This window comes from Chionomys nivalis, chromosome 8 (assembly GCF_950005125.1).
Source record: "Chionomys nivalis chromosome 8, mChiNiv1.1, whole genome shotgun sequence".
In the NCBI taxonomy this organism is placed as follows: domain Eukaryota; kingdom Metazoa; phylum Chordata; class Mammalia; order Rodentia; family Cricetidae; genus Chionomys; species Chionomys nivalis.
The window spans coordinates 75807528-75827638 of NC_080093.1; the positions used below are offsets into that span (position 1 = coordinate 75807528).

Sequence of the window (20111 nt, forward strand, 5' to 3'; positions counted from 1 at the left end):
TCAGCTTTAACCCTGATGTAGCAATGGCTGTGTGAACCTAAGCAGTAAAAATTATGATGCGCTTTCAGAAATATGAAAATATTGCCAGGGGTGAGCGGTGGAAAGGGCAGAGCACTTGTCTAGCATGTGCAAAGCCCTGAGGGTCAAACCACAACATTGCAAACCAGGACAAGAAAAGGCTGCCCGGGATGAATAAGCATGAACATCCTATGATATTCTGTTCCCTTGGTCCCAGAGACAGTCATTAGGATCATCACGCTGGTGTTGTAGGATATTAGTTTCAGGTGTGTTACCTTTGTTTATGCTGTGGAATATTTGTTTAATGATGCAAAGATGTGTTGCATTCTTTTATGTTGCATTTGTTTAACTCTGTAAAGCTGTGTTACTTTGCCTGCCTAAAACACCTGACTGGTCTAATAAAGAGCTGAATGGCCAATAGCTAGGCAAGAGAGAGAAATAGACAGGGCTGGCAGGCAGAGAGAATAAATAGGAGGAGAAATCTAGGGAGGAGCAAGGAGCAAGGAAAGGAGAAGGAGAGGAGGACACTACAGACCAGCCACCAGCCATACACCTAGCCATGGGGTAATGAGGAAAGAAAGATATATAGAATAAAGAAAGGTAAAAAGCTCAGAGGCAAAATGTTGTTAAAGAGAAATGGTATAATTTAAGTTAGAAGAGTTGACTAGAAACAAGCCCAGCTAAGACTGGGCATTTATAAGTAAGAATAAGTCTTCATGTATTTATTTGGAAGTAGGGTGGTGGGCCCCCAAAGATTAAAAAAAAAAAACTATACTCTGATATATATTTATGGTGTCAACATAACTAAGCTATAGAGACTCTGGTAAGTCCTGTCTGTGTGACATTTTGTACTTAAGACCTGAATAAATGCCACGGGGTGGTGGCGCACACCTTTAATCCCAGCACTTGGGAGGCAGAGGCAGGTGGATCTCAGTGAATTTGAGGCCAGTCTGGTCTACTAAGCAGTTCCAGGACAGCCAGGACTGTTACATGGAGAAATCCTATCTCAAAAAACCAGAAAAAGAAAGAAAGGAAGGAAGGAAGGAAGGAAGGAAGGAAGGAAGGAAGGAAGGGAAAAAAGAATAAATATAAATATACTTACTGCCTGTTAAACTTCAGTAAATCTGCATCAACCATGTCAGCCAGTGGCAAGTTAAATAAGCAAAAAGAGGCTTGTACAATCACCCTAGAAAAAAAGTTAAAATACTGTATACATATGAACATTCTACATTTACAAAGCACAGATCTTACTATTAAAACAAAACAAAACAGGGTCTGGAGAGATGACTCAGCAGTTAAGACAATTGGCTGCCCTTTAAGAAGACCCAGGTTCGATTCCCAGAATCCACACAGTGGTTCAGAACTATCAGTTCCAGGGTTACACCCTCTTCTGGCCTCTGTGAACACCAGGTACACACACACACATACAAGTGAAACATTCATATACATAAAATAATTTTAAAACATTAATCAAAGCTGGGCACAATAGTACATGCATGCAGTCCCAGCACATGGGAGGTTGAAGCAATGGAATCAACTGTGCAAATCAACTTTAGTTACACAGCGAGTTCAAGGCCAGTCTGGATTATGTAAGACCCTGTTTCAAACAAACAAAAACTAAAATAGAAGAAAGGCATAGGCAAAACACTTCAAGAGATTGGATAAGTCTAAGAGCAATAGGAAGCTTTTTAAGTTGTTCAGTAAATGAATTATGTATTTATTTATTTACTTATTGGTTTTTTGAAACAGTTTCTCTGTAGCTTTGGAGCCTATCCTGGAACTCGTCTGTTGACTAGGTTGGCCTCAAACTCACAGAGATCCGCCTGCCTCTGCCTCCTGAGTGCTGGGATTAAAGGCATGTGCTACCACTGCCCAGCTTGGCTCATAATCAGTTTAACCATAGGTCCAGGGGATCTGTTGCCTTTTTCTGGCCTCCACTGCCACAAGTACACATGTGGTGTACAGATATACATGCAGACAAACCACTTACACTCATAAAATAAAATTTTTAAAAATGTATACAAATGGCATAAGTATATACTAAGTTGGTCATTGGGAAATATCAGATATTATTTCACTCCAGTTAAAATAGTTATTATCAGCTGGGCATAGTGTCTCATAGCTTTAATCCCAGCACTCAGAAGGTAGAAGCAGGCAGATCTCTGAGTTCCAGACCAACCAGGTCTACACAGTGAGACCCTATCTTTAAAACAGGGAATGGCTATCGTCAAAAACACAAAACCCAAAAGTCAAGTGTGGGTGATATAGAGAAGGCTCCCATATACTGCAGATCGGCATGTACATTAGAGAAGCCACTGTGGACGAGGAGGTCTGAAGGCTCTTCTAAGGCCTGAATTAATGGATGAACAAAGAAGGGAAATATGATATGTGGATAATAGAATATTATTTAATCATAAAGAAGAATGAAATCCTGACCTAAATAGCAAAGTGGACAGAACTGCAGAGCACTTGGTTCAGGGGAAAAAGCCAGTCTCAGAAAGACAAGTACTACATACTTGTTCTCTCTCACATAGAAGGGTTAGTTTGTTTGTTTGTGTGTTTGTTTGAATAAGCCTGAATGTAGAACAGTGAGAAATAGCTAAAAAGAGGCGAGACGTGGTAAGTACACATACAGATGTCCAGGGATATCACACTCAACTCCAGCAATACATGAAACATCTCTTGGTTTATTTGCTTCTGAGAGGGTGTCAGACAGCCCAGGCTGGTCTTGAACTCACTATGTAGCCAAGGAAGAGCTTGAACTTCTGGTCATCCTGTCTCCACCTCTGAAGTACTGGAATTACAAGTGCGCATATACCTAGATTTTATATTTGTTTGTTTGGTTGTTGTTGTTTTGTTTTGTTTGTTTGAGGCAAGTTTTCTTTGTGTAATTACTCTAGCTGTCCTAGAACTCACAGAGATCCACCTACCTCTGCCTCCCACGTGCTGGGATTAAAAGCATGTGCCACCACTGCCCAGTTTATTTTGTTTTGTTTTTGGATGACTGGATTTTTGTCGTTGTCTTGTTTTACTTTTCTTTTTACATTAATTTATGTATTATACGTGTGTAGTGTATGTTCATGTAGGTATGTGTGAATAAGCATGTTGTATGCACGAAAGTGTCTTCCTCAAACACTCTCCATGTTTGGTTTGTTTGTTTCCAGACAGGGCTTCTCTGTGTTTCTCTGGCTGTCCTGGAACTCTCTCTGTAGACCAGGCTGGCCTCAAACTCACAGAGATCTGCTTGCCTCTGCCTCCCTGGATGCTGGAATTAAATGCGTATGTGACTGCCTGGCCATTCTCCATCTTTTTATTTCTTTGTTTTTTTTTTGTTTTTTTGTTTTTTTGTTTTTTTTTAATCAAGACGGGTTTCTCTGTGTACCTTTGGAGCCTGTCTGAGAACTCTGTGTAGACCAGAGTGTCCTTGAACTCACAGAGACTCTCCTACCTCTGCCTCCCAAGTGCTGGGATTTATGTGTGCACCACCACCACCCAGCTCTTCATCTTTCTTTAAAAAATTATTTATTTGATTAGTTAGTGTGTATGTGTGTATGCCTGAGTATTTGTATGTGTGGCGTGTGTGTGTGTGTGTGTGTGCGTGCGTGCGTGCGTGTGTGTGTGTGTGTGTGTGTGTATAGGACCCCACAGAAGTCAGAAAAGGATATCAAATCCCCTGGGACTGGAGTTATGGTCTGTTGTGAGTTACCATGTGGGTGACAGAAACTGAAAGGAACTGAACCTGGGTCCTTTGCAAGAGCAGTAAACTCTCTTATTGCTGAGCCATCTCTCCAGCCCTCCATCTTATTTTTGAGACAAAGTCTCTCTTGTTGAACCTAGGGCTCACCAATTCAGCTAGGTTGACTGGCCAGAGATCAATGAGCTCCAAGGATCTTGTTGTCCCTACTCCATGCCCCATGCCCCACTCCCAAGCTCTGGGGTTACAGACACATGCTGTTGAGTCTGGCTGACTCTCACACCTCTGGGTAGAACAGTTTACCAACTGAGTCATCTCATAGTCCCTTGTTGGGGCTTTTTGTTTGGGGGGGGTTGTTTGCTTGTTTGTTTGTTTTGTTGTGTTTTGTTTGCTGGTTAGTTGGTCTTATTTTCTTTGTTTTTTCTTTTGGTTTTATTTTCTTTTTGAGACAGTGTCTTACTCATAGTCCAGGTTCATCTAGAATTTATGGCAATCCTCCTGCCTCAGCCTCCGGCATGCCAGATTACAGAGGTGAGCCACCTAGCTATTAAACACAGTTTGTCTTTGCTACAAATCTACTATATAAAATGCTTTCAAAACACAAGCTGTTAATATTCAAACAATTTCACTGGCAGGTACAGCGCCCCACCCTACAAATGGGAATTAAACTTCATTCAGATTAAATATGTTAAGCCTAGCGTGGTGGCTCATGTTTATAACTCCAGCTACTCAGATTAAAGATATCTCAATGTTTAGAAGGTGCTGGAAAAGCGTAGTATAATGCTGAAATGGTGCTGGCATTTACTTACATGATAACAATGAGATAAACAGCCAAACAGTAATAGTATTCCTGTCCCAAAAGTAACATGACAATGGCAGCTGCTCCTTCTAGGTAGAAAGAAATTAAGATAATCTTATAGTAGCCATATTTCTTCAGCCAGGACCAACCTAGAAGTACCAGGCACTGCAAGGGAAAGAGATTGACACCACATTAAGAAGGAACCCACTCCACCCATTAATTCTGCTTACCTTTAATGACAAGACCTGCCTCTCCCTATGAAAGTAAGTTGTTCTGAATTACAACATCTGTTCCATCACAGCTTAGACTGTCTTGACTGGGGAGGTGTTTGTGGGTTTAGTTTGATTTTGAGATGGAGTCTCTCTATGTGGCCCCCTCTGGCCTGGAGTTTACTGTGTAGCCCAGGCTAGCCTTGAACTCTCAGTAATCCTCTTCCCTCAGCATCCCAAATGCTGTGATTATAGACGAGTCACTACAATCAGCGGTTAATCCATATACATAAAAAAAATTGAAGGGCTAGGGATGTATCTGGGTGCTCAAAAGTACACATGAATCTGTAAGTTCCACCCCTGGCACTGCCAGAAAGGGGGAAAGAAGAGGAAAACAACCATAGGCATTAATGCTGTATGAATATTGAAGAAAATGCAATGGTTTCCATAAAACATACAACTTCCCAGAAAGTGAAAGGCTCAACCAAAACTAAAACAAATGCAAAGTTTACAGTTGGAGTTAGTTAAAGCCCAGCATTGACTCAAGATAGGTCCTTACTAAGCATCTCATCGTCCACTCTGTGAGGTGAATCTGAAATGCCCCTTATCCTGAAATCAGAAGTCTAGGACACAATATCCAGGAATCCTTCCGTTTCTTCTGGTTAAGTGTTATGTATTTGAATCATTCCAACAGATTCACACTAGGAACTTGGGGGTTTTTCCTCTCCCGGTTCTGAAGCTGTTTGTTATTCTAGACTGAAAAGTCTGCTACATGTACACGCTTGTGCATTCACAAAGATCAGAAGACACTCTTTGTTTTCAATATGAAAAGTGCATTGTTTAGCCCAGAGAAGGTTCCACTAACCAAACGTACGTACATTGCAACAGAAGAGGATTCCGAACAATGTAAGTCAAATACAAATGTCCTTTAATAAACAGAAGGGCTCCCCTCCGGCCCACTCTTTGGTTTACTCCTCTACTTTCAAGGAACAAGAGCTCATTTTCTAGAGACTGAAGACAGTGGTCCCGTGGCTGACAAGGTCCAAGGCATTTCTCAGAGGAGATGTACATAAAGCACCCAGCAGGCTCTGGGATGCTCCTCTGTGCAATTAGAGTCACTCATGTCCAGTTACTGAAATGAAGCTGCTTTGTATCAGTCTCTAATACAGAAACATGCAAGAAGTCAGTAGTGCAAGCAATATGACAGAGTGCAAATGTAGCATTCGGAAATCAGAGCCTACATCTGAATCCCAGCTTTGCCACTTTTAATTTCCTGTGTATCCAAAGACAAGTTACATCACCCAAGAGACATTTTCTAATGTCTAACTCCTCTCCCCTCTCGACTTTTTCCTCTGTTTTATTGCAGTCTACCACAGAGCAATATCCCTATCATTTCCCCTTTCCCTCATTTAGGTTTTATAGTCAATGTATAAGACATTCAATAATTTCTAGCTATTATTCTTGTGTCCAATATGTACAGAGAAACATGGGCCAACGATATTATTACAAAAACTCATAGTAACAGAGAAGAGAAAGACTATGTCTAAAATTAAAGCCTTTCACAAGACAGAATTTGGCTTCTCTTTCACATGTCCACCTGAGTAGGAAACTTCACATAGCTTGTCCCACCTACGTGTTGGCAAAGTCACCCACAGAAGCCTAAAGCAAACCAGAGCTGGGAAGGCAGTGTTGTGGTCTTGGTGTCTTGTCTGAGCTGTTCTTGTGTGCTAGCAAGAGCCAGCATCTCCCGAGGGTTACCTTTACGCTAGCAGTCATCGGTGTGTTCTCCTTTAGTCAGTCCGAATAATGACTGCACTAGGCAGGTTCCATTTCTATTTTCATTTTGTAAATGATGATAAGGAGATATAGAGAAACTGAGTAACTTGCTGAAGATCATACAGTTAACAAATAGGATTCCAAACCAATCTGCTTCTCTTAGGAGAAAAGGAACAGCTACTGGAGAGAAAGACCACTTGGCATCCTTGGCTATACCACCATGCACACTCCTGATTTCAGATGCTAAGCTGGGTTGGGCCTGGTCAGAACTTGGATGGGAGGAAGACTACTCACATGGTTTTTTGTTGTTGTTTAGATTAATTCTCAATCTATAACCCAGGCTGGCCTGGAATTCATGCCAATCCTCCTGCCTCAGCCTCATGAGTAATCACATGAGCCACCAAACCTGGATTGTTCCTTCTTTTCTCCTTCATTTATTCATCCTTTTGAAATGAATGTCATTGAGCAGTCAGCTCAGAAAAGGCAAACACAGTGTCCCCTCATGACTGTGCCCAATGATTTAAAGGGGTTAAAGTCATTTAGCCGAACAATGACAATTCTCATGAGCTGTCATTTTTAATATCGTATTTTATGCAAGTGTCATTTACCTAGAAATGAAAAATACATTAAAGCAGCTTTGTATTTCATATGTTCTTGTGAGGGCTTAAGGAAGAGGGCCATTGAAATCTTTTGGACACATTTCTTTCAACATCTAACAGTTAGGATAAGACTAAGAGAACTATCTACTAGAGAAATATATAGCTTAGTGGTAGAGCACTTGACTACACAAGGCCCAGGTTCAATCCACAGTACTATGAGAGACAGAAAGAGTCATTTATTGAACATATATTTGACAAAGAACATATATCCAGAACATACAAAGAATTTCTGCAACTCAATAATATGAAAATTAAATAATACACCAATTAAAATTTTGACAAAATAGTTGCCAAGGTATGGTAGCTCACATTTGAAATTTCAGAACTCTGTAGGCTGAGGCAGGAGGATTGCCACAAGCCTGAGGGCAGTGTGGACTAAATAGAAAGTTCAGGACTGACCAGGATTATCGTGTGAGACTCAAAAAAAAATGAAAAACAACAAAAATGTGAAAAGTGAGCACTTGAGAAGATGCTAAACATCATTATTAATCACACAGAAAATAAAAAAATATAATATGCCATAGCATGTCTTCTAGCATAGCTACAGTGAAGAAGATTCATTGTATGAAGTGTCAGTGAGAATACCAGGCGACCAGAACATTTGCACACTACTGACATAATATAAAAGGTGGATGAATGAGTGAAGTGCCTTTGTTTGTTGGTTGGCTTTGTTTTTGTTTTCAAGATAGAGTTTCTCTGTGTAGTCCTGGCTGTCCCGAAACTCACTATGTAGACCACGTTGGCCTTAAATTCACAGAGCTTCATCTGCCTCTGCCTCCCAAGTGCCAGGATTAAAGGTGTGTTTCACCACCCCATCTAAAGAGGTTTTTTGTTTGTTTGTTTTTGATTTTTTTTTTTTTTTTTTTTGGTTTTTTGAGACAGGGTTTCTCTGTGGTTTTGGAGCCTGTCCTGGAACTAGCTCTGTAGACCAGACTAGCCTCCAACTCCCAGACATCTGCCTGCCTCTGCCTCCCGAGTGCTGGGATTAAAGGCGTGCGCCACCACCGCCCGGCTAAAGAGTTTTTTAAAGTGTACGTAGGGAAAAGGTTACGCCTTGCCCTGAAGCACAGCAATCTCTGTCCCCCATCAGATTTCAACTGCCTAGTGCTCTCTATTCAGGATATAGATAAAAACTAAGAGGAAGCAAAAGTATAATGGGAATTACCAAAATAAAATCACTTCATCGTGTTTAGCAAAGCTCATGTGCTTTACTCATTGAAGCCCTTTAGGTCCTCACTAAATAAACATCTATGTAAATACTTAGAAAGAAATCTAACTAAAACTTGAGAGTTGAGAAACCTGGGCTGGAAACCGAGTCATTAAACACACACACAAATAAATATATTTAAATGGAAGAGGAGACTACAAAACAGTGTTAAATCTTTAAAAATCTAGCTGGGGGACTGGAGAGCTGTCTCAGAGGGCAAGAGCACTTGCTGCTCTTGCAGAGGACCCGAGTTTGGGTCCTAGCACTTACATGTTGGCTCATAATCATCTGTAACTCCAGTCACACGTGATCTGATATCGTCTTCTGGCCTCCACAAGCATTAGACATGCATGTGATATACATATAGACATGCAGGCAAAAATTCATACATGCAAACATGATTCTTTTAAAAAAAAAATCCATCCGGGCTGGCAAGATGGCTCAGTGGCTAGGAGCACTGACTGCTCTTCCAGAGGACCTGGGTTCAATTCCCAGCACCCACATGGCAGCTCGTAGCTGTCTGTAACTCCAGTTCTAGAGAATCTAACATCATTATACCAATGCATATGAAATAAAGTTAAATAAAGTTTAAAAAAATCCATCCATTCAGCATATGTCCAAAGGATTGGACTTCCTATCCCACAGTTTGCCCAGCCATGTCCATTGTCACTGTATTCACAATAGCTAAGAAATGGAGACACCCTCAATGTCCTCCAACTAAGGAGGTACATATGTACTATGGAATATTATTCAGCAGTAAAGAAAAAGGAAATCATGAAATTTGCAGATAAAGGGATGAAACTAGAATAACTCATATTGAGTGAGGTAACCAGTCCCAGAAAGACAAACATGACATGTTCTGTCTCATCTGCGGTTCCTAGCTCCAAGTCTTCAGACGTGCATATGTAACCTGGAGTAACTACAGACACCAGGAGAGCAGAAGGGATCATGAACTGGGGTATGAGCAACAGAAAAGGAGTAACAGGGTACAAAGGGGGAACTTACGGGAGGAAATGGAGGAAAGGAGGAGCTTCAATTAGGGAAGGGAAAGGAGATGAACACAGAAGAGGGAGGAGGGCAAAGTAACAGGATTCCTGAAGAAGCCAAAAGACATCATATTATCTATCCAAAATTACAAATAAAGCCGGGCGGTGGTGGCGCACGCCTTTAATCCCAGCACTTGGGAGGCAGAGGCAGGCGGATCTCTGGGAGTTCGAGGCCAGCCTGGTCTACAAGAGCTAGTTCCGGGACGGGCACCAAAGCTACAGAGAAACCCTGTCTCAAAAAACAAAAAACAAACAAAAAAAATTACAAATAATAATGCAGAGACTGTGTTTCATCCCAGCTAATGTCTTTATAGAAATGGACAGACCAACCCTACAATTTATATAGATGCTCAAGGGACCAGAGTAACTGAAACAATTTTGACTCACCCTTTCTATGTCATCAGGAAATTGGGAAAATAGAAACAATCTATCTGATAACAGATTATACCTAAAATTTTTAAAAATTGCCAATATAACTCAGTAATAAGAATAGAAGACCTGGGTGTAGGGCACATGTATTAATCCTGTACTTGGGATGCAGAGCAAGACGATCTTGAGCATGAAGTCAGTCTGGGCAATGTAGCAAGACTCCAACTCAATAAGAAACCAAACTTAGTACTGGAGGAGACACAGGCCAATGGGGGTTGTTGACCAGCCAGTCTACTTGGCAAGTTCCAGGCCAGGCCGGTGAGAAACCCTGTTTCAAAAAAAAGGGTATGTACCTGAGAAAAGACACTCAAGGTTGTTCTCTGACCTTTGCAGGCTCTTGCACACATACACAAATACAAATACACATACAAAATGAAATAGAAGATGGACAAAGTATGGCTTTAAAATATATAATGAACAAAAATTAGATAACAACTTACTTTAAAACGGGGCAAATAAGGTAGCTAGAAAATTTACCAAAAACACAACATTTCTTTCACAACCATCAGGGAAATGCAAGCCCAAGCATGACAGAACGTTAGCCATTCACAAAGATTCCTGTAGGAAAGAAGGCAGAGAACAGCACATGCGGGCGGAGTCTGGAGGAACTGGAGACACTGCCCTATTACAAACATACATTGTGTACCAACTTTGGAAATCCTCCACTATCTCAGAATGCGAAGCACAGAATCACCACCATACCGGGCAGCCTTTCTATCCCTAGATAGATACCAAAAGAAATGAAAATAGATATTCATGCAAAAACCTAACATGACTATTTACGGCACTACTACTAAGTAGGAATGGGGGCAGCGAGATGATCCAGAGGGTAAAGGTACGTAATGTCAAGGCTGATAACATGAATTCAGACCCCAAAACCCATATAGTGGAAGGAGAGAATTGTTTCCTGCACGTTGTCTTCTAACTTCCATACACCCACAGTGGCAAGTCCATGTCTATACACACAATACTCATTTTAGTAGAAATGAGGGGCTAAAGAGATGTCTCCGCAGTTAAGAGTGCTTGCTGCTCTTTCAGAGAACCTGGGTTCAGTTCTTCACACCCACGTGGCAGCTCACAGCTACCGATGACTCCAGTTCTAGGGGATCTGATGTCCTACTGACCTCTGCAGGCCCAGGCACACATATGGTGCACTCAAGACACATGTGCATGAACAAATGTGTAAATATATCAAATATCCATCAACTAATGAATAGGTAAACAAAATGATACAATGGAGTATCACCCAGTCATAAAAAAGAAGTGCGCTGTAGTTTCTTCGTGTCAAAAACTCAGAGTTTAGTATGGAAACAGTTCAACTATAGAAACAAGAATGATGGAAAAGACTTGAGGCTGGAGCCTCCACGATTGACTCCTTGTGGCTTTATAAGAACAGAGCAGAAGCCAGGTGGTGGTGGTACATGCCTTTAACCTTTAATCCCAGCACTCAGGAGGTAGTGGCAGGCAGATCTCTGTGAGTTTGAGGCCAGCCTGGTCTACAAGAGCTAGTTCCAGGACAGGCTCCAAAGCTACAGAGAAACTCTGTCTTGAAAAACTAAAAGAAAAAAAGAACAACTACAACAAAAAGAACAGAGCACAGAGCAGAACTCATATGTGTATACCCAGGCCTGATGTCTCTTGCCTTGCAATGATCTGCATGACCGTAAGGTTGTACTAGCAAGAGCATCACAAAATACAGCTCTTCTTCAACCTTGAATCTTGAGCAAATAAACCTTTCCTTCTTCTCTTTTCAGGGCTGGGGATGGGCCCACAGCCTTCCATATGCTAGGCAGGCACGCTATCGCAGAGCTGTATCCTCAGTCCTAAAATCTCTTTTCTTTAAAATATATCTGCTGCACTGTTGGCAAAAAAAAAAAAAAACCTGTCTGGGCCAGTAGTCCGTACCTATAATCCCAGTTCTTGGGAGTCAGGAGAATTGTAGTGATATTGACGCCACACACCTCTGGGTGTACCTTGGGGCCTGAGAGAAGACTCATCCTAACTGTGGTCAACAATGAGACCATGGGCTGAACACCTGACTAGAACAAAACAGGGAAAGAGGAAAGCCAACCGAGCACAGCCATTCCCTCCATCTGCATCCCATTCAGTGAGGTAAAAGTCAGCCTCCACCACCTGTTTCCACTACCAGGCAGTGATTTACTTGGCCCAAGTACATGTGGCCAGGCAAACACAGCCTGAACCCTCTGAAACTATAAAAGAGAAGAAACCTTGACGTTGTCTATGTCAGACATTCTGTTATGGTACTAAGAAACATATGCAGAATAAGCTATGTAGAATAGCTTATTCCTTAATCCTGGAAGAGTCTAAGCACCAGGTTTTAACTATTATTTAATTGCAAAATCTGTATCATAGGCTAGGTTAAGTCATAGATTTAGAAGACACCGTTAGCTTAAGGTAGCAATATGTCCGCGCTCCAAATAGTTAACAAGGAACATGCCATCATCCATAAGGGTCATGACCATGGAATTTTAATACTGCTCTGAGGCTCCAGAACTCAGGCTTTTAGACAAGTATTCTGAAACCCTCCTCCATGAATTTTTGGTCAAATTGACTCTTGTCCGGGTTTTTCTGTTTTGTTTGTTTTAATCAGAGTCAGTGTTTACTAAGAAGTGATGGGGAAGGTATGAAGAAAAGGGTAGTACAGCCTCTCAAAAGAGTCACACTTAAGTGTCTTTTTGTTGTTGCTGTGTACTTTTTTTTGCTTTAGTTTGTTTTGGGTTTTGGTCTTTCTTTGTAGCCAAGGCTAGCCTCAAACATGTAACAGTCCCCCTGCTTTAGCCTCCCTAAGTACTAGGATTCCAGGCATGAGCCATCATGCCCATCTACAGAGAAGAGTCCTAATAATAGCTACCTATAGATGGTTTTGATGGTTTCTGCAGTTATGTTGATAAAGGGGTTAAAGGTTAAGCATGCTGGGTGTGTCAGCTCATACCTGTGATCAATCCTAGGACTTTACCAAGGCTAAAGTAGGACTGTCGCGAGTTTTCTTTAGGCCATCCCAGGCTTCAGAGTGATAATGTCTTCAAAAGAAAGAAAGAAAGAGAGAAAGAAAGAAAGAAAGAGAGAGAGAGAGAGAGAGAGAGAGAGGGAGGGAGGGAGGAAGGAAGGAAGGAAGGAAGGAAGGAAGGAAGGAAGGAAGGAAGGAAGGAAGAAAGAAAAGTACAAACTGTTTTAGTGTGTTTACTAAATGAGATTATAGGGTAGTTATTGAGAGGATAGTAGAAAAGAAACATAGGTCAAAGGTTAAAGGAATCCTCAAGCTACACGGGTCATAAGGAAATCTAGGCCTAAACTCTTGACTCCAGATGTGACTCATAATCTTGTTCATAGGGTCGTTGATTCTCAGCCAGCGGACATTTCCCATGTCTTGATTTTCCATATCACTTTCCTGCCCCTTCTAAGATTTCTTCCATGAAGACAAAATTTTAACTGCCTGAACAAAGCAAAAGCACACACTCACAGGAAGCCATTCGCTTCTTCCACAGCTTTGCTGATGCTTAGATTCAAAGCCAAGCATTTGAAATGCCGGGCCGTAGAGATAACTTGACACAAAGCTTAGCCACCTGAGTCCAATCCCTGGTACCCACAAACTGTAAAGAGAGAAACTTTGCCTCCAAGCTGTCTTCTGACCTCCACAGACCACCCTGACACACAAATATACACACACACACAATTGTCTAGGCTTGGTGACTCTCTAAGTTCAAAGCTAGCTTGGTATACTTAGAAAGTGCAGACCAGCCAGAACTATACAATGAGACCCTGTCTCAAAACAAACACAATAGACAGATAAACATAATTTTTAAAATAGTGGGTTTTTTTTTTTTAATCATGCTGCTTGGCCCTCACTATGCTTGGCCCTTGCTTGCTTTTTATTTGCTTTCCCATCCTTTCTAGGGATCCTGTACAGCATCTGAGCGCTTGTTCTTACTTAGAGTTTGTTAGCAAATGTGTGTCAGTTAGAAACACTACTCGTTTAGTCACATTTTTCCTCTCTTCAGACAATTGACTGTTAATCTTTAGTCCCGCTAGGTAGACACACAGACAATCTTCACATACCTGAGGGCAGATGAAACCAGCCCCATACATAATGCTCCTTGCGGAAGAAGAGAAAGCCTCGACAGGAATGAGGTTATCTGCAAAGATCATCATGAAGTTACTGAAGAAGGTCAAGTGAAAGACTTGAAAGAAATTCATGATGAGGAAAAGGTGGAAGTTCCTCTGAGAAAAGATTTGTCTTATCGGTAAGATGGTGGAGGTCCACGGCAGTTCCTGCTCACTCTCTGCGAGGAAGGTTTCCACTGGGTTTCTTTTATGTTCACGAGGTCTCATAAGGAGCATGCCACTGTAAAGACTGGTAAGTGCCAGGAAGGCAGTGATGACGGCAACGACCTGAAAATTGGGCAGGATTTCCATGTTGTGAGAGATGAGGCCGCAGAAGAGGACGCTGGTGGAGCCTAGCAAGGATGTTATCTGGTTAATTTTCATCAGCTTCAGCCTGCTCTCATGCCTGGGCAAAGTCTCTGCAAACAAGCGGCACTGGGCTTGCTGCACCCAGGCGAGGGTGCTGTCAAATGCACACAAGGAGACCACCAAATGAAGTCCATTAAGCCAGTCACCATCTTGATAGTGCTTCCAAGGGAACCAAGGGAGCAGGAAGGCCACTACATGCAAAAAGGCTCCAAACAGGGAACAGTGGTAACTTAGACAGCAATCATACCGAGAGTTCATCCGAAAGTACCCACTTATGTCATTCAGAACATTCCAGATCATTAAAATTACCTAAGGAGAAAAAAAAACACACACATAGGATTATTTTGTACAGTTGTTAGCAGTGAAGACTACTACATTCAAGAGGAGAATGACTCCCGAGGCTGAGCATGGTGGCAGGTGCCTATAATTTCAGCACACGGGAGGCTGAAGAAGGAGGATCATTGAGTCAGACCCGCCTGTGCTACACGGTGACCCAGAGAGCAGAAAGAAGTGAGAGAAGAAGAGGGGAAGCAGGAAACAAGAAGGAATAAATCCCAATCTTTTTGTTTGTCTCTACTAATGAGAAGTTTCTAAAGCTGAAAAGTCTCCGTTTTGGAAACAGTCATTGGCATCAAGGATAGGGGCAGCATGCCACTCAAAGCCCATGCATTCAGGTATAGTACAGTGGTGACATGTATTATTTTATCAAATCCTTTAAAAAAAAAAACCATAACCTTCTGAGATAGGCATTGTTATTCCTCCCATCTAATTACAAAATTAGATGCTTTGGACAGAGAAGATAAGCAATTCATCTAGCTAACTGAATAGAGCAACATTGGAACCAAAGCAGTGAACACAGAGAATGTCTTCCACTGTGGCACACAGGGCCATATTTCCTCATGAAATTCAGGCCCTTCTTCTTGTTAAAAATTTTTATCTATTTATTTTATTTTATGTCTATGAATGTTTTGTCTACATGTCTATATGTGTACCATGTGCTTGTCTAGTACCCATGGAGGCCAGAAGAAAGCATCAGATCCCTTGGAATTGGAGTCAGAGATGGTTGTGAGCCACCGTGTGGATGCTGGGAACTGAACCCAGGTTTTCTAGAGGAGCAAAAAGTGTTCTAAATCAATGAGCCATTTCTCTACTCTTCCAAGACATCATTTTGCATATCTACATTTAAAAAGTTAAGATAACAATAATAATACATCAATTCAAAATCAACATACTAAATATGTAGTTCTGTAATAAGCAACATCATAAAGCACAAGGGGAAATGTAAAAGCATTATATCTATTCATTCAGTTCATGTATGATAAGTTATATAGTTTGTCGATATCATCAAGCTTTTCAAGGTAAAGCTTGCTATACCAGGTAGTTTTGCTATGTTAGGTAATTTTATGTTAACTTGGTACAAGTTGGGGTCATCTGAGAGGAAGAAACCTCAATTGGGAAAATGCCCTCACAAGACTGGGCTGCAGGCAAGACTGTAGGGCATTTTTTAATTAGGATTGATGTGGAAGGACCCTGTCCCTATTGGTAGGGATACCCCAAGTGGTTCTATAAGAAGGCAGGCTGAGGAAGCCATGGGGAGCAAGCCAGTTAGTGGCACTCCTATATAGCCTCTGTATCAGCTCCTGTTCCAGGTTCCTGCTCTGACTTACTATGATGTGGAAGTGTAAGCCAAACCCTTTCTTCCCCAACTTGCATTTGGTCATGGTGTTTTATCAGAGCAATAGAAACCATGACTAAGACAGTATCTCCTCCTCCCCTCTCTCCTCTCCCAACCCATTCCCTTTGCCTTTCTCTCTTTCCCTCCCTCCCTCCCTCCCTCCCTCCCTCCCTCCCTCCCTCCCTCCCTCCCTCCCTCCCTCCCTTTCTTTTTGAGATAGGATCCCTTTGTAGAGCCTGGACCAGTCTTGAATTCTCAACAATCTTCCTGCCTCAGTTTCTTAAGTACTGAGATTATAGGTTTGCATACCCTAGCACACACATTTTTCTTGATAACTCTTGCAGGTATGTGCAGAATCCACTCTTTGATTAAAAAAAAAAAAAACAAACAAACAAAAAAAAAAACCAGCAAGAGCTGGGTGGTGACGGCGCATGCCTTTAATCCCAGCACTTTGGAGGCAGAGGCAGGCGGATCTCTGTGAGTTCGAGACCAGCCTGGTCTACAAGAGCTAGTTCCAGGACAGGCTCCAAAACCACAGAGAGCCGGGCGGTGGTGGCGCACGCCTTTAATCCCAGCACTTGGGAGGCAGAGGCAGGTGGATCTCTGTGAGTTCGAGACCAGCCTGGTCTACAGAGCTAGTTCCAGGACAGGCTCCAAAAAAAGCCACAGAGAAACCCTGTCTCGAAAAACCAAAAAAAAAAAAAAAAAAAAAAAAAACCAGCAGGATACCTCTACAAGGAAGGAAATTCTGTCCTACATTTAAGAAATAAAAATTATGCCGGGCGGTGGTGGCGCACGCCTTTAATCCCAGCACTCGGGAGGCAGAGGCAGGCGGATCTCTGCGAGTTCGAGGCCAGCCTGGTCTACAAGAGCTAGTTCCAGGACAGGCACCAAAAACTTCAGAGAAACCCTGTCTCGAAAAATCCAAAAAAAAAAAAAAAAAAAGAAAGAAAGAAAAATTACATCCCACCTGGGATTGATAGAAGGCCAACTCTGAAATCTTGTACAATTCCAAGAAAAGTTTCACATAGTAGAAACGGAAAAAAGAACTTAACATTTCAGTCCCTAGTGTAATCAGAGAGTATGCCCAGGCTGTGGAATTGATATTCCAGAGTGTCATTTTTCCATGCAGAGGAAGTTTGCCTCCCTGTTTAAAAAAAAAAAAAAAAAAAAGAGGTTAGAATTTAGAATTCATTATTTAATTTAAGTTGATGGGCACTAAAATTCCATTAGCATTAGTAATTTTAGTTAAAATTCAAAAATACTTGCTGTAAATATCACCAGATTTCTTTATTTTATTCTTACTCAACATTTTGAGATGTTGCATAAATTACAACTCTAGTTATATTTGTGTGCGTGCGCGCATACGCAGAGACCATATGTCAACATCGAGGATCTTCTGCTATTGCTTTTCACCTTATTTTTCTGAGACAGAGTCTTTCACTGAACCAGGATCTTGCCTACTCAAGCAAGGCTAGTGACTAGAAAAGACCCAGGGATCGGATCCTCCTGTCTCTGCATCCCCAGAGCTAGGATCACAGGCGTGTGCCGCCACACGCGACTCTTGTTTTCTCACCTGGACACTAAGGCTTGAACTCAGCTCCTCATGCTTGCACAGCTGACACTTTAACAACTGAGCCATCTCCCCGGTCTCTACTTAGACTTTCATGTGTCTTCTAAATTATAAAGTCAGCGGTTAAGAGCATTGCCTGCTCTTCCAAAGGTCCTGAGTTCAATTCCCAGCAACCACATGGTGGCTCACAACCATCTGTAATGAGGTCTGGTGCCCTCTTCTGGCCTGCAGACATACACACAGACAGAATATTGTATGCATAATAAATAAATAAATAAATAAATAAATAAATATTTTTAAAAAAAATAAAATAAATTATAAAGTTTGATTTAGGCAAGGATTTAGACACGCTTAGCTGGTGGTCAAAGAGATATAGTTCTGCATCAACCTCCCTAGTTGAAAAGGAGAAACAGAAAATGAACAGTGAGATGACAGCTAGAATCAGAGGAGGAATAGCGGGCCCTGTGATAAGCTGCTCCTTCCCCAGCACACACTTGTAGTGCAATCATTATGTGACGTTCTCTTGATGGACTATGTAGCTTTGTGTTGTGGAATATTTGTCCGTTGTGAAGATGTATTGCTGTGACTGGTGTAATAAAAAGTTGACCGGAGGCAGGAGAGATAAGCCTGATTTCCAGACAGAAAATGAGGAGAGAAAGAAAGGCAGAGTCACCAGTCAGACACGGAGGAAGCAGGATGGGCAGGACAGAGTAAAGGTAATCAAGCCTTGTAAAAGAATGTAGATTAAAAGATATGGGCTAATTTAAATTATAAGAACTAGTTAGGAACAAGCCTCAGGTAAGGTCGAGCTTTCATAGTTAATAAGCTTCCGTGTCATTATTTGTGAGCTGGCGGCCCAAAGAAAAATCTGTCTAAGGCTTTGATCCAAAACCATATCGAAAAGGAACCAGAAAAAGCATATTCTAATTTGGGTGGTGGTGGCAGGCACCTTTAATCCCGGCATTTGGGAGGCTGAGGCAGGCGGATTCTCTGAGTTCAAGGTTAGCCTGGTATACAAAGTGAATTCAAGGACAGCCAGGACTGTTACACAGAGAAACCCTGTCTCAAAAAGAAAAAAAAATGAGCCGCACGCCTTTAATTCCAGCACTTGGGAGGCAGAGGCAGGCGGATCTCTGTGAGTTCGAGACCAGCCTGGTCTACAAGAGCTAGTTCCAGGACAGGCTCCAAAACCACAGAGAAACCCTGTCTCGAAAAACCAAAAAAAAAAAAAAAAAAAAAACTAAAAACAAAAAGAAAAAAAATGAAAGAAATAACCTGTTCTTGTTCTTAGATGCCGCTCTTAACTATGGTCTATCAACTTCTCTTTTGATCTGTACAACTGGAACATTGGGAAATTTAGCTTGTTTTTGTTTTGTTTTCCTAGACAAAGTCTCATTAGCTCACAGGCTGACCTCAGACTTGCTGTATAGCAGAGGCTGGCCCTGAGCTGCCTCTGCTTCCCAGGAGCTAGAGTTACAGGTTTGCACCACCACGCCCAGATTGTGTGGCGCTGGGGATCAAGTCCAAGGTCTCATGTCTGCTAGGCAAGCATAGCACCAACTGAGTTACATCTCCAGTCCAGATTAACTTTTTAAAACTTGACTTATTGATTATATATTTAAGATAATGTAGTTCAGGCTAGCTTGGAATTGTAAATCTTCCTGCCTCATCTTCCTGCATGCTAGAGTTAGAGGGATGTCCTATCGCACCCTACTGATCTTCATTATCTTTGGCTTACTAGGCTCTCTATAGACTTACTGGCCTGGGGAAGAGATGGATTTCCATATAAGCTGAGGATGTGACTTGATTGAATAGTCTTTGGGCTTCTATTTTAACCTTAGAGGATCAGGAACAACAGTAGACAACTCAGTCTACAGTGCCCAATTTGTTAAAAGACAAAAAGCAAAATTGGAAGAGAACTGGCATCACAGATGACGAAATTATTGGTCCCCCACAAATACAGAGAAAACCAAAACTGATAAAAGTTGGGTGTGGTGGTGCAGACTTGTAACCCCCATCACTCTGGAGGGCTGAGGTAGGAGGTTCAAAGAAGTGAATTTAAGACCAGCCTAGGTTCTGTAAAAATTTGTGTCAATCTGCCCCTTCAATGGTTGTTTTCCAATCTTTACGTTCTGGTAGACCTAGACCCAAGAAGTAGTTTAATTATATGCACCATTGAGCTTCAGAGTTACCAAATAGGGCTATTAAACTGGGCATGCTAGTGTATACCTATAATCTTAGCACTCTGGGGCTGAGGAAGGAAGATCATGAGCTTAGAGCCAGCCTGGGCTAAACCTTGAGGCCGTCTCACAGATAGAAACTAACAAAACGCACTGCTGAATCCATCTGAAACACTATCAGTTGGTTAATAATGTTTTGCTCAGCCTGCAGCTCATTGGAAGAGTACCTATGTAACATGAGGATGATCCTGGGTGCAATCTCCAGTGCTGCAATGACAGCAATGACAAGGTTTGTCAGTGTGTATTTGGGGTTTTTGTTTGTTTGGTTGGTTGGTTTGGTTTGGTTTTTGTTTTT

At 41.8% G+C, this 20111-nt stretch overlaps 1 protein-coding gene across 1 annotated transcript in view; it reads right to left on the bottom strand.

Annotated features, from left to right (window-relative positions):
• LOC130879055 (transmembrane protein 180-like) overlaps window positions 1-17123 on the bottom strand; it is a 31456-nt gene extending 14333 nt beyond the window's left edge. Inside the window, exons 1-4 of the mRNA XM_057777047.1 lie at window positions 16974-17123; window positions 13915-14637; window positions 4522-4676; window positions 1121-1204 (exon numbers count right to left, since the gene is read on the bottom strand). Coding sequence (XP_057633030.1) covers window positions 1121-1204; window positions 4522-4676; window positions 13915-14637; window positions 16974-17123 — 1112 coding nt within the window. The remainder of the gene's footprint in view (window positions 1-1120; window positions 1205-4521; window positions 4677-13914; window positions 14638-16973) is intronic.
• Between the last annotated feature and the right edge of the window lie 2988 nt (window positions 17124-20111).